This window comes from Nerophis lumbriciformis, linkage group LG28 (assembly GCF_033978685.3).
Source record: "Nerophis lumbriciformis linkage group LG28, RoL_Nlum_v2.1, whole genome shotgun sequence".
In the NCBI taxonomy this organism is placed as follows: Eukaryota; Metazoa; Chordata; class Actinopteri; order Syngnathiformes; family Syngnathidae; genus Nerophis; species Nerophis lumbriciformis.
This window is the reverse complement of record NC_084575.2, coordinates 20,623,946-20,636,539: the sequence shown is the minus strand read 5'-3', so window position 1 is coordinate 20,636,539 and position 12,594 is coordinate 20,623,946. Positions and strand designations below refer to the sequence as shown.

Sequence of the window (12,594 nt, the reverse complement as noted above, 5' to 3'; positions counted from 1 at the left end):
GAGTTTCTGAGCTTCTGACAGACCATTGCATCTTTCATCCAGTGCTGAACAGATGTTTCTGGATTCTGAGTCATGGTGAAGGCAAAATAATTGTCAAAGGATCTGCGAGAAAAGGTAATTGAACTGCATAAAACAGGAAAGGGGTATAAAAAGATATCCAAGGAATTGAGAATGCCAATCAGCAGTGTTCAAACGCTGATTAAGAAGTAGAAAATGAGGGATTCAGGTAGACCAGCAAAGATTTCAGCCACAACTGCCAGGAAAATAGTTTGAGATGCAAAAAAAAATCCACAAATAACTTCAGCTGAAATACAGAACTCTGAAAAATTGTGGTGTGGCTGTTTCAAGATGCACAATAAAGAGGCACTTGAAGAAAAATGGGCTGCATGGTCGAGTCGCCAGAAGAAAGCCATTTCTGCGCAAATGTCACAAAGTATCCCGCTTACATTACGCCAAACAGCGCAGAGACAAGCCTCAAAACTTCTGGAAGAAAGTAATTTGGAGTGATGGCTTTCTTCTGGCGACTTGACCATGCATCCCATTTTTCTCATTGTGCATCTTGAAACAGCCACACCACAATTTGATTCACTGCAATAGGGCCCCACAGCACACTGGATTCCAGTTAATTGAAATACCACAACACTGGATGTTGTTCAGATAAATTAAATATAAGAACTTGCACACAAAGCAACACTGGAGGTGACTATGACGTGCGCATTTTCCGCGCATGCGTACTAGGTCGCTTTGCGCCGGCGGACAGAGGGGGTGAGGGGGTCTTAAACGGTGGCATTGTTGTGTGTGGACACGGATAAGGTTAAGTGGGATTTACCCTGGATAACCTTATCTGGCTTCGTGTAAACGGGGGCCTTAGACTTTCTCGAAGAAAAATGCCCTATGGGTGCATCAGTTTCAGCTGTACAAACCGTTCAAAACGCAAAAAAGATACACGTTTCAGAGAGAATGCCACAATCACGTGACGGCAACCAACAAAGAGACAACCGGACCTTGTTTTTCCAACTGGGAAAAAAAAAAGCACTTTGAGGCACTTTTTTGTTCAATATTCATCAAGTTAAATTTTTGCTTACAGAAATGAGAGTTCATTTGATATTTTTATTTGTTTAGAATAACTAAAAGTTATTTACCTTCCAATTACAGTACAATGGTAAACATTTCTACAGTAATGAGAAATAAAAGTTTATATATCCTTTTAAAGAGTCACTCGCATTATTATTGTGTATAATAATATCATTACATTATAATCACTGTATCGTGTTTCTGTTTTTTTTCTTCCGTTTAAGAGCATGACGTAGACAAAAGCTCCGAGTCTGCATGAAGCCAAATCTTTTTGAAAGACAAGAATGTGTTGACTGACAGTCTAAAAGTAACATGTCTTCCTTTACTGTTTTTTTTTCGCAGTTGTATGTATTTTTATATATATTTATGCTTGTGCAGCCCTTTGAGACACTTGTTCAAACCCCGGCCGAGTCATACCAAAGACTATCAAAATGGGACCCATTACCTCCCTGCTGGGCACTCAGCATCAAGAGTTGGAATTGGGGGGTTAAATCACCAAAAATGATTCCCGGGCGCGGCCACCGCTGCTGCTCACTGCTCCCCTCACCTCCCAGGGGGTGATCAAGGGTGATGGGTCAAATGCAGAGGTTAATTTCGCCACACCTAGTGCGTGTGTGACAATCATTGGTACTTTAAGTTTTTTAACTTTTTATTAAGGGCGATATAAATAAACTTTGATTGATTGCTTGATTAGTAAGAAGAAGAAGGGAGTATTATATAAAGAAGGTATATGTACCACTACTATATAGTATATTATGTATGGGGAAAAAAAAGCATAGCTCTCATAGATTTACACTGAGTAGCAGCTGTTGTTTAAGCTCAGAGAGCAAATTTATGAAAAAAACAAACAAAAAAAACCCTACTCTGCACAAAGAAAACTTGCATTCCCGCTGACCTCAATTTGCCAAGTCTAGTTCAGTTCTACACCACCAGGGAGTTCTTCTCCGTGTTATCCTCCTTTCATTTGGGTAGGTAATGGAAGTTTTGTGTTCTGCATGTCAAAGATGCATGTGCCTGGTAACAGCTTTTTATGATTTAGGCGTGGGGGGGAGGTTGAATACATTCACTGTATACCTGATCTTCCTCTCCTCCGCCTTCCTCGTCATATTTGAGAATATTGTCCCGGACATCATCCTCGGGGTCGATCAGCAGCGGCTTTGCCTGCTTTTCCTTCTCTCTGCGCTTCATCCACACCACAAACAAGAGCACCATGCCTGCAAGGAACAGGCAGCAAAGCATCAGTGGCGCAGAGGTACACATTTACAGTAAAGCAATTGTTTTGAGCAGCATAGATGACATGCATGTTGACAACACAACAGTGTGATGATTCAAAACCAAACAACAACAGTCCTCTTAATTAGAGATGTCCGATAATATCGGACTGCCGATATCATCGGCCGATAAATGCTTTAAAATGTAATATCGGAAATTATCGGTATCGGTTTCAAAAAGTAAAATGTATGACTTTTTAAAACGCCGCTGTACGGAGTGGTACACGGACGTAGGGAGAAGTACAGAGCGCCAATAAACCCTAAAGGCACTGCCTTTGCTTGCCGGCCCAATCACATAATATCTACGGCTTGTCACACACACAAGTGAATGCAAAACATACTTGGTCAACAGCCATACAGGTCACACTGAGGGTGGCCGTATAAACAACTTTAACACTGTTACAAATATGCGCCACACTGTGAACCCACACCAAACCAGAATGACAAACACATTTCGGGAGAACATCCGCACCGTAACACAACATAAACACAACAGAACAAATGCCCAGAAACCCTTGCAGCACTAACTCTTCCGGGACGCTACAATATACCCCCCGCTACCCCCTAAAACCGCGCCCACCTCAACCTCCTCATGCTCTCTCAGGGAGAGCATGTCCCAAATTCCAAGCTGCTGTTTTGAGGCATGTTAAAAAAAAATAATGCACTTTGTGACTTCAATAATAAATATGGCAGTGCCATGTTGCCATTTTTTTTTTTCCATAACTTGAGTTGATTTATTTTGGAAAACCTTGTTACATTGTTTAATGCATCCAGCGGGGCATCACAACAAAATTAGGCATTATATATATATATATATATATATATATATATATATATATATATATATATATATATATATATTAGGCAATATATATATATATATATATATATATATATATACGTATATATACGCTAGGTCAGGAAAAAACACATAGGCTAAAATCCCCTGAAGAGCAGGGAAACCTGCGAAACAGGCTTGTAGGGATGAAATAGCCTCTGTGTTTTTTCCTGACCTAGCGTATATTCCGCTCTACCCCGGTATTGAGCACTGTGTAACGGATTAACCACAGTACTCTCGACTATATACAGTCGTGGTCAAAAGTTTACATACACTTGTAAAGAACATAATGTCATGGGTGTCTTGAGTTTCCAATCATTTCTAATACTCTTATTTTTTTGTGATTTGATTGATTGATTGATTGAGACTTTTATTGGTAGATTGCACAGTACAGTACATATTCCGTACAATTGACCACTAAATGGTAACACCCCAATACGTTTTTCAACTTGTTTAAGTCGGGGTCCACTTAAATTGAATCATGATACAGATATATACTATCATCATAATACAGTCGTCACACAAGATAATCATCAGGGTATATACATTGAATTATTTACATTATTTACAATCCGGGGTGTGGAGTGATTGGAGCACATACTTGATGGTCACAAAAAACATTCATGAAGTTTGGTTATTTTATGAATTTATTACGGGTCTACTGAAAATGTGAGCAAATCTGCTGGGTCAAAAGTATACATACAGCAATGTTAATATTTGGTTACATGTCCCTTGGCAAGTTTCACTGCAATAAGGCTGCATTTTTGACAATTAATTTTTGACAATGAAAAAGAAGGACTACCTCCAAAGTTCTTCAGGACAACCTAAAATCATCAGCCCGGAGGTTGGGCCTTGGGCGCAGTTGGATGTTCCAACAGGACAATGACCCCAAACACAGGTCAAAAGTGGTAAAGGAATGGCTAAATCAGGCTAGAATTAAGGTTTTAGAATGGCCTTCCCAAAGTCCTGACTTAAACGTGTGGACAATGCTGAAGAAACAAGTCCATGTCAGAAAACCAACACATTGAGCTGAACTGCACCAATTTTGTCAAGAGGAGTGGTCAAAAATTCAACCAGAAGCTTGTGGATGGCTACCAAAAGCGCCTTATTGCAGTGAAACTTGCCAAGGGACATGTAACCAAATATTAACATTGCTGTATGTATACTTTTGACCCAGCAGATTTGGTCACATTTTCAGTAGACCCATAATAAATTCATAAAAGAACCAAACTTCATGAATGTTTTTTGTGACCAACAAGTATGTGCTCCAATCACTCTATTACAAACCCTGTTTCCTCATGAGTTAGGAAATTGTGTTAGATGTAAATATAAACAGAATACAATGATTTGCAAATCTTTTTCAAGCCATATTCAATTGAATGCACTACAAAGACAACATATTTGATGTTCAAACTCATAAACGTAATTTTTTTTTTGCAAATAATAATTAACTTAGAATTTTATGGCTGCAACACGTGCCAAAGTAGTTGGGAAAGGGCATGTTCACCACTGTGTTACATGGCCTTTCCTTTTAACAACACACAGTAAACGTTTGGGAACTGAGGAGACACATTTTTTAAGTTTCTCAGGTGGAATTCTTTCCCATTCTTGCTTGATGTACAGTTTAAGCTGTTCAACAGTCCGGGGGTCTCAGTTGTGGTATTTTAGGCTTCATAATGAGCCACACATTTTCAATGGGAGACAGGTCTGGACTACAGGCAGGCCAGTCTAGTACCCGCACTCTTTTACTAGGAAGCCACGTTGATGTAACACGTGGCTTGGCATTGTCTTGCTGAAATAAGCAGGGGCGTCTATGGTAACGTTGCTTGGATGGCAACATATGTTGCTCCAAAACCTGTATGTACCTTTCAGCATTAATGGTGCCTTCACAGATGTGTAAGTTACCCATGTCTTGGGCACTAATACACCCCCATACCATCACACATGCTGGCTTTTCAACTTTGCGCCTATAACAATCCGGATGGTTCTTTTCCTCTTTGGTCCGGAGGACACGACGTCCACAGTTTCCAAAAACAATTTGAAATGTGGACTCGTCAGACCACAGAACACTTTTCCACTTTGTATCAGTCCATCTTGGATGAGCTCAGGCCCAGCGAGGCCAACGGCGTTTCTTGGTGTTGTTGATAAACGGTTTTCGCCTTGCATAGGAGAGTTTTAACTTGCACTTACAGATGTAGCGACCAACTGTAGTTACTGACAGTGGGTTTCTGAAGTGTTCCTGAGCCCATGTGGTGATATTCTTTACACACTGATGTCGCTTGTTGATGCAGTACAGCCTGAGGGATTGAAGGTCACGGGCTTAGCTGCTTACGTGCAGTGATTTCTCCAGATTCTCTGAACCCTTTGATGATATTACGGACCGTGGATGGTGAAATCCGTATATTCCTTGCAATAGCTGGTTGAGAAAGTTTTTTCTTAAACTGTTCAACAATTTGCTCACGCATTTGTTGACAAAGTGGTGACCCTCGCCCCATCCTTGTTTGTGAATGACTGAGCATTTCATGGAATCTACTTTTATACCCAATCATGGCACCCACCTGTTTCCAATTTGCCTGTTCACCTGTGGGATGTTCCAAATAAGTGTTTGATGAGCATTCCTCAACTTTATCAGTATTTATTGCCACCTTTCCCAACTTCTTTGTCACGTGTTGCTGGCATCAAATTCTAAAGTTAATGATTATTTGCAAAAAGAAAAATGTTTATCTGTTTGAACATCAAATATGTTGTCTTTGTAGCATATTCAACTGAATATGGGTTGAAAATGATTTGCAAATCATTGTATTCCGTTTATATTTACATCTAACACAATTTCCCAACTCATATGGAAACCGGGTTTGTACATAAAACAAGAGTTGAAGAAATTATTGGAAACTCAAGACAGCCATGACATTATGTTCTTCACAAATGTATGTAAACTTTTGACCACGACTGTATGTATATATATATATATATACAGTATATGTATATATATAGTAGTGGGGCACTGCCTGGTTGTAAGGTATAACACTGGCTCGTGTTACTGTTGCTTGGACAGCTCATTATTTGTACTTACTGAGTAGTACAATGATGCAGATGAGTATGGCAATGATGGCCCCCGTGCCGAGGCCGGCGGCCGCCACAGCGCCCGTGGCGCTACAGTCCCCGTTGTGGTCACACGGACACACTTTGATTCTGATCATAGAGCGGTTGGACAGTTGAGGGTTCCCGGAATCGGACACAGTGATGGGAATCTCGTACACGCCAGCTTCCAAGTAAGGAATCCTCAACCTGAGCTGAGCATAGTCACCTAAAGAACGAACGTGGAGAAATATCAGTAAATGGGTAGGAGGAGGAACAAATAATGAAAGATTAAGACAAATCATGGACAGGGTTGGGTGTGTAAATCGCTGCAATGCGGATGAGGAGATACTTTTCAGATGTGGCACGGATACACAACATGTAAGATCCAGCATGAGTCAGTCAGTCACAGAGACGCCAGTCCCAGTTGGAGAAGACTTCAGGTATGTGATCAGATTTGTCCTCAAGGCAACTGTTGTGATACATCCATCTGGGTGGATTATTTGACAGATGGGCTACTCGGGGGACAAGGAGATGAATGGATCTCATTTGTCACAAATGATAGATCATATGTCAACACTGGATGGAACTTGTATCTCTCACTGAGACATTTTGCTAGACTTTAACTTTGGTGCTATTTGTTTTATTCTTCAATTTTTTTTGGTCATATAGAATATATATAATGCACTCGCATCTCATAATTGGACTTCCCAGTGAACGCACCATTAGATCACTTGCAGTTAGTGCTGTTAAATGATTAACATTTGAAATCAGATTCATCACAGGGTTTCTGTTGATTAATCACCATTAAATAAGTCATTTTTCATCGATATTAATCATGTTTCATTTTGCATAAGCAAAGCGAGTAAAAAAAATAGTACACAGAGCCTGATCGACCAAGATCCAAAAAACAAGTGCTAAATTGATGCCTTTTTCCATTGATAACGTGACATCAAGTTTCAGTCAATTAGTGTGCGAGGAATATATATATATATATATTAGTGTGCGAGGAATATATATATATATATATATATATATATATATATATATATATATATATATATATATATATATATATATATGTATATATATATATATATATATCTGTATATATATATATATATATATATATATATATACATATATATATATATATATATATATATATATATATATATATGTATAATTATATATATATTATATATATAATTGACTGAAACTTGATGTCACGTTATCAATGGAAAAAGTGCGAGGAATATATTTATATATATACCTGCGATGAGGTGGCGACTTGTCCAGGGTGTACCCCGCCTTCCGCCCGATTGTAGCTGAGATAGGCTCCAGCGCCCCCCGCGACCCCAAAGGGAATAAGCGGTAGAAAATGGATGGATGGATGGATGGATGGATGGATATATATATATATATATATATATATATATATATATATATATATATATATATATATATATATATATATATATTCCTTGCACACTAATTGACTGAAATTATATATACATATATATATATATATATATGTATGTGTGGGAAAAAAATCACAAGACTATTTCATCTCTACAGGCCTGTTTCATGAGGGGTTCCCTCAATCATCAGGAGATGATCTCCTGATGATTGAGGGAACCCCTCATGAAACAGGCCTGTAGAGATGAAATAGTCTTGTGATTTTTTTCCCACACATACATATATTGCGCTCTACTACGGTATCGAGCACTATTTTTTGGATAACCTTATTAAGACATACATATATATATATGTATATATGTATATACTGTATATATATATATATATATATATATATATATATATATATATACATATATATATATATATATATATATGTATATATATATATATATATATATATATATATATATATATATATATATATATATATGTATATGTATATATATATATATATATATATTCCTCGCACACTAATTGACTGAAACTTGATGTCATGTTATCAATGGAAAAAGCCATTTTTAGACAATATGAGCAGCTAGGAGACACCGAGAGTAACAAGATGTAAAAAATGGATTAGAAAAATCAGATTAAAAAAATTAAAATAAATAAAAAATTAAATAAAAATGTATTTATTTATTTATCTTTTTTAACCTTGGGACTTCCTGCGGGCCGAATTTTTGACGCTGGCGAGCCAGATCCGTAGTTTGGGGACCCCTGTTTTTTTAAGTAAAAGTAAGTAGCCGTATGGACAGATAATTTCACTAGTTTTTAGTATTTTCCCCCTAAAATCCAGTCTTTTATCTTATCTTTCGTCAGCTCATTTTTGCAGTGTAGCGTCTTCCATATTGACTTGTGTGCTTCTGCAGCATGTCACTACCGGATCAACAGTCCATTTACGCATTTGCGGTGCTAACACTACTTGGACACAAATGCGTTTTTTAGGGATTTATAGTCATTCTGCACTCGAGATATATTCATTGCATTAAAATATTTTATCAGATTACCGTATTTTTCGGACTATAAATCGCAGTTTTTTTCATAGTTTGGCCGGGCTCCAGTGCGACTTATATATGTTTTTTTACTTTTTTATTATGCATTTTCGGCAGGTGCGCCTTATACTCCGGTGCGACTTATACTCCGAAAAATGCGGTAATAATGCCGGTGTATTATCTGCATTATTATGTTGATTCTGAGAGCCCTACTTGCAATTATAATTAGGATAGAATGAAATTACCGCTGAGTCTGGTAATGGTCCAGTTGCGGCGCACACTGGGAGGAAATGTCGGCAGCTCGAACCCAAACGGCCCCACATTGGGGTCGGAGTCGGCGTCCGAAGCGGTGATATTTATCCGAGAATTGGGGCGTGCTCGTTGACACACTTGGCCCTCCTGGGGTATAAGTACTGGCGGGTTGTCGTTCACATCGATCAGGTAGATCTGGAGGGTTCCCGTCCCGCTGGCTTGAGGAGAACCTGCAGGGAGGAGAAGGAGGCGTACAGATCAAAGGAGGCAAGAGGAGAACCACTTGAAGAAGTGATGAGATGGTAATGTAGAGACAGAGTGAGGCAGGGGAGGTGAGCTGAAAACAAATGCAGATGGTGCATGAAACAAGAGAGAAGAGTTGGAGGCAGTCTGGCGATGAAGAATTCTGTTATCTATACCCAGCACTGCAGGCGGACACACACTTTGACAAGAAACACACGCTCTCAGCAGCGCAGCCCAAGAATTAGCTTGGGAGAGACGTCGTTGTTGTTGTTGTTGTTGTTCAAAGTTGTTGCGCAGTATTTCCAAAAAGAACATCAAAAGTCGAACGCCCCAAGGTGGTAAAACCTGGAATTTGACCAAAAATAAGGTACTAAAGTGCACCAAATGATATGAAAACCATCATGGATGACGCCGAGCAAGATATTGCACCAGACCAGGGGTCGGCAACCTTTACCAGTCAAAGAGCCATTTTGACCAGTTTCACAAATTAAGGTAAACAATAGGAGCCACAATAATCTTTTGGAATTTAACATGAAATAACACTGTTTACGATGGTTTTTTTTTTGCTTTGTGCTATGTATTAACCAAGGGTCTCAGACACGCGGCCCACACCTTAATATGAAAATTTAATGTTGGTGCGGTCCGCGGGTTTTAGATGAATGACGCTTGACAGCGTCATACTTGACAAGCCGTAGTCTGTCGATTTTTCCGGCATACTACAAATTTCAGGGCGCCTATTCCCTCGAACGTGCCGTGACGGTACAGCATTAAGCGCTCACTACAACCAGCGTAACGACCCAGCCACACGTTGTACGTGGCTTCTTCTTGCACACGTAAGTGACAGCAAGGTTACACTGACGGTGGCGGTATAAAAAACTTTAACACTCTTACTAATAATGCGCCACACTGTGAACTCACACCAAACAAGAATGACAAACACATTTCGGGAGAACATCTGCACCGTAACACAACATAAACACAACAAAACAAATACCCAGAATCCCATGCAGCCCCAACTCTTCCGGGCTACATTATACACCCCCGCTACCAAACCCCGCCCACCTCAACCGACGCACAAAAAGGGGGGGGGGGGGGTTGATGTGTGAAGGAGCAGGGGAGAGTCAGGGCTGCATGGGATTCTGGGTATTTGTTCTGTTGTGTTTATGTTGTGTTAAGGTGCAGATGTTCTCCCGAAATGTGTTTGTCATTCTTGTTTGGTTTTGGTTCAAAGTGTGGCGCATTATTAGTAAGAGTGTTAAAGTTGTTTTATATAGCCACCGTCAGTGTAACCTGTGTGGCTGTTGACCAAGTATGCCTTGCTGTCACTTACGTGTGCTAGCAGAAAATGCATATAACAAAAGGCTGGGCTGGCACGCTGATAATGCAGATTGTAGAGGGTGCTAAATGCTGTACCGTCACGGCACGCCCTTATTATTATTGCAAGGGTGAAAATCGGAGGATATTAATTACGGGAGGTTTCTGCGAGAGGAACTGAAATCCGGAAGTCTCCCGGGAAAATCAGGGGGCCGGCAAGTATGCAGCTGAGCCGCATCAGAGTGATCAAAGAGCCGCATGCGGCTCCGGAGCCGCGGGTTGCCGACCCCTGCACCAGACCTTAGGGCTCTTCCTGAGATTTACATGTATGTTTTTGTTTTTTTCTTTGTCTTTTTGTAATAAGTAAATGCCCCGTGGACTTATTGGGTCTGTTTAGCCGATTGTGGCGCTAGCTTTGTCATGATCCGTGGTCCGGATCATGTTTTTGTTATGTTCTGTTAGTTTTGGACTCCCTTAGTTCCTGTTTTTGTGCACCCTTGTTAGTTACTAGTTAGTTATTATTTCCACCTGCCTCTGATTAGTGTTCGGCACGTTCACCTGCTGCCGAGCACTAATCAGAGAGCTATTTATTCACGTTGCACGCCACACTCGGGCTGGCGTCATTACAAAGGTGTTTGTTTCATGCCAAAGTTTCGTGAGTATTACTTGTCTCAAGTCCATGCTAAGTGTTAGCTTCTATGTTTCCTGCGCTAAGTTTTCGCCTTAGCTTCCGCGTGCGATCGGCACGCATCCTTGTTGCTTGTCTTGTGTTTTGCATGATTTATGGACAATACATCATTCTTTGCTTTCGTCCGGAGTTTTCCGTCTGCATTCCTGGGAGAACGACCCCGCAGTAAGCTGCGTAAACTACGCCGTGACAAGCTTACGCAGTTAGTGGGTCCATGACGATGACTTCTGTTTTGTTTGATCAGCCGTTTTACTGCCGTGTTACAGGCACCGTTTGGAAACAATTAAGGTATGTAAATAAGAATGTATAGAATATTTCAGTGTAAATAATTAATTTCACAGCATATGTGAAGTGAAGTGAATTACATTTATATAGCGCTTTTTCTCAGGTGACTCAAAGCGCTTTACATTGTGAAACCCAATATCTAAGTTACATTTAAACCAGTGTGGGTGGCACTGGGAGCAGGTGGGTAAAGTGTCTTGCCCAAGGACACAACGTCAGTGACTAGGATGGTGGAAGCGGGAATCGAACCTGCTATACCGCCCCGCAATATATATATCTGCGGCTTATAGTCCAGTGTGGCTAATATATGGAAAATATTTTTTCCTTCTAAAATTTAGTGGGTGCGGCTTATATCCTGGTGCGCTCTATAGTCCAAAAGTACAGTAATTATGATTAAAACATTTGATTTCGATATCAACCGATACCGATATATACAGTCGTGGAATTAACACATTATTATGCCTCATTTTGTTGTGATGCCCCGCTGGATGCATTAAACATTGTAACAAGGTTTTCCAAAATAAATCAACTCAAAATATGGAAAAAAATGCCAACATGGCACTGCCATATTTATTATTGAAGTCACAAAGTGCATTATTTTTTTTTAACATGCCTCAAAACAGCAGCTTGGAATTTGGAGACATGCTCTGCCTGAGAGAGCATGAGGAGGTTGAGGTGGGCGGGATTCTTAGGGGGTAGCGGCGGGTGTATATTGTAGCGTCCCGGAAGCGTTAGTGCTGCAAGGGGTTCTGGGTATTTGTTCCGTTGTGTTTATGTTGTGTTACGGTGCGGATGTTCTCCCGAAATGTGTTTGTCATTCTTGTTTGGTGTGGGTTCACATTGTGGCGCATATTTGTAACAGTGTTAAAGTTGTTTATACGGCCACCCTCAGTGTGACCTGTATGGCTGTTGACCAAGTATACTTGCATTCACTTGTGTGTGTGAAAAGCCGTAGATATTATGTGACTGGGCCGGCACGCAAAGGCAGTGCCTTTAAAGTTTATTGGCGCTCTGTACTTCTCCCTACGCCCGTGTACACAGCGGCGTTTTAAAAAGTCATAAATTTAACTTTTTGAAACCGAT

The 12,594-nt window shown here is 40.1% G+C and overlaps 1 protein-coding gene across 3 annotated transcripts in view; it reads right to left on the bottom strand.

Moving 5' to 3' along the window:
• Positions 1-12,594, bottom strand: part of cdh4 (cadherin 4, type 1, R-cadherin (retinal)) — a 651,213-nt gene that overhangs the window by 12,115 nt on the left and 626,504 nt on the right. For all 3 annotated transcript variants that reach the window (XM_061923832.2, XM_061923834.2, XM_061923835.2), the window contains 3 exons: positions 8,978-9,214; positions 6,257-6,490; positions 2,149-2,288 (listed from right to left, as the gene is read on the bottom strand). In XM_061923832.2, the coding sequence (XP_061779816.2) occupies positions 2,149-2,288; positions 6,257-6,490; positions 8,978-9,214 (611 nt within the window). The remainder of the gene's footprint in view (positions 1-2,148; positions 2,289-6,256; positions 6,491-8,977; positions 9,215-12,594) is intronic.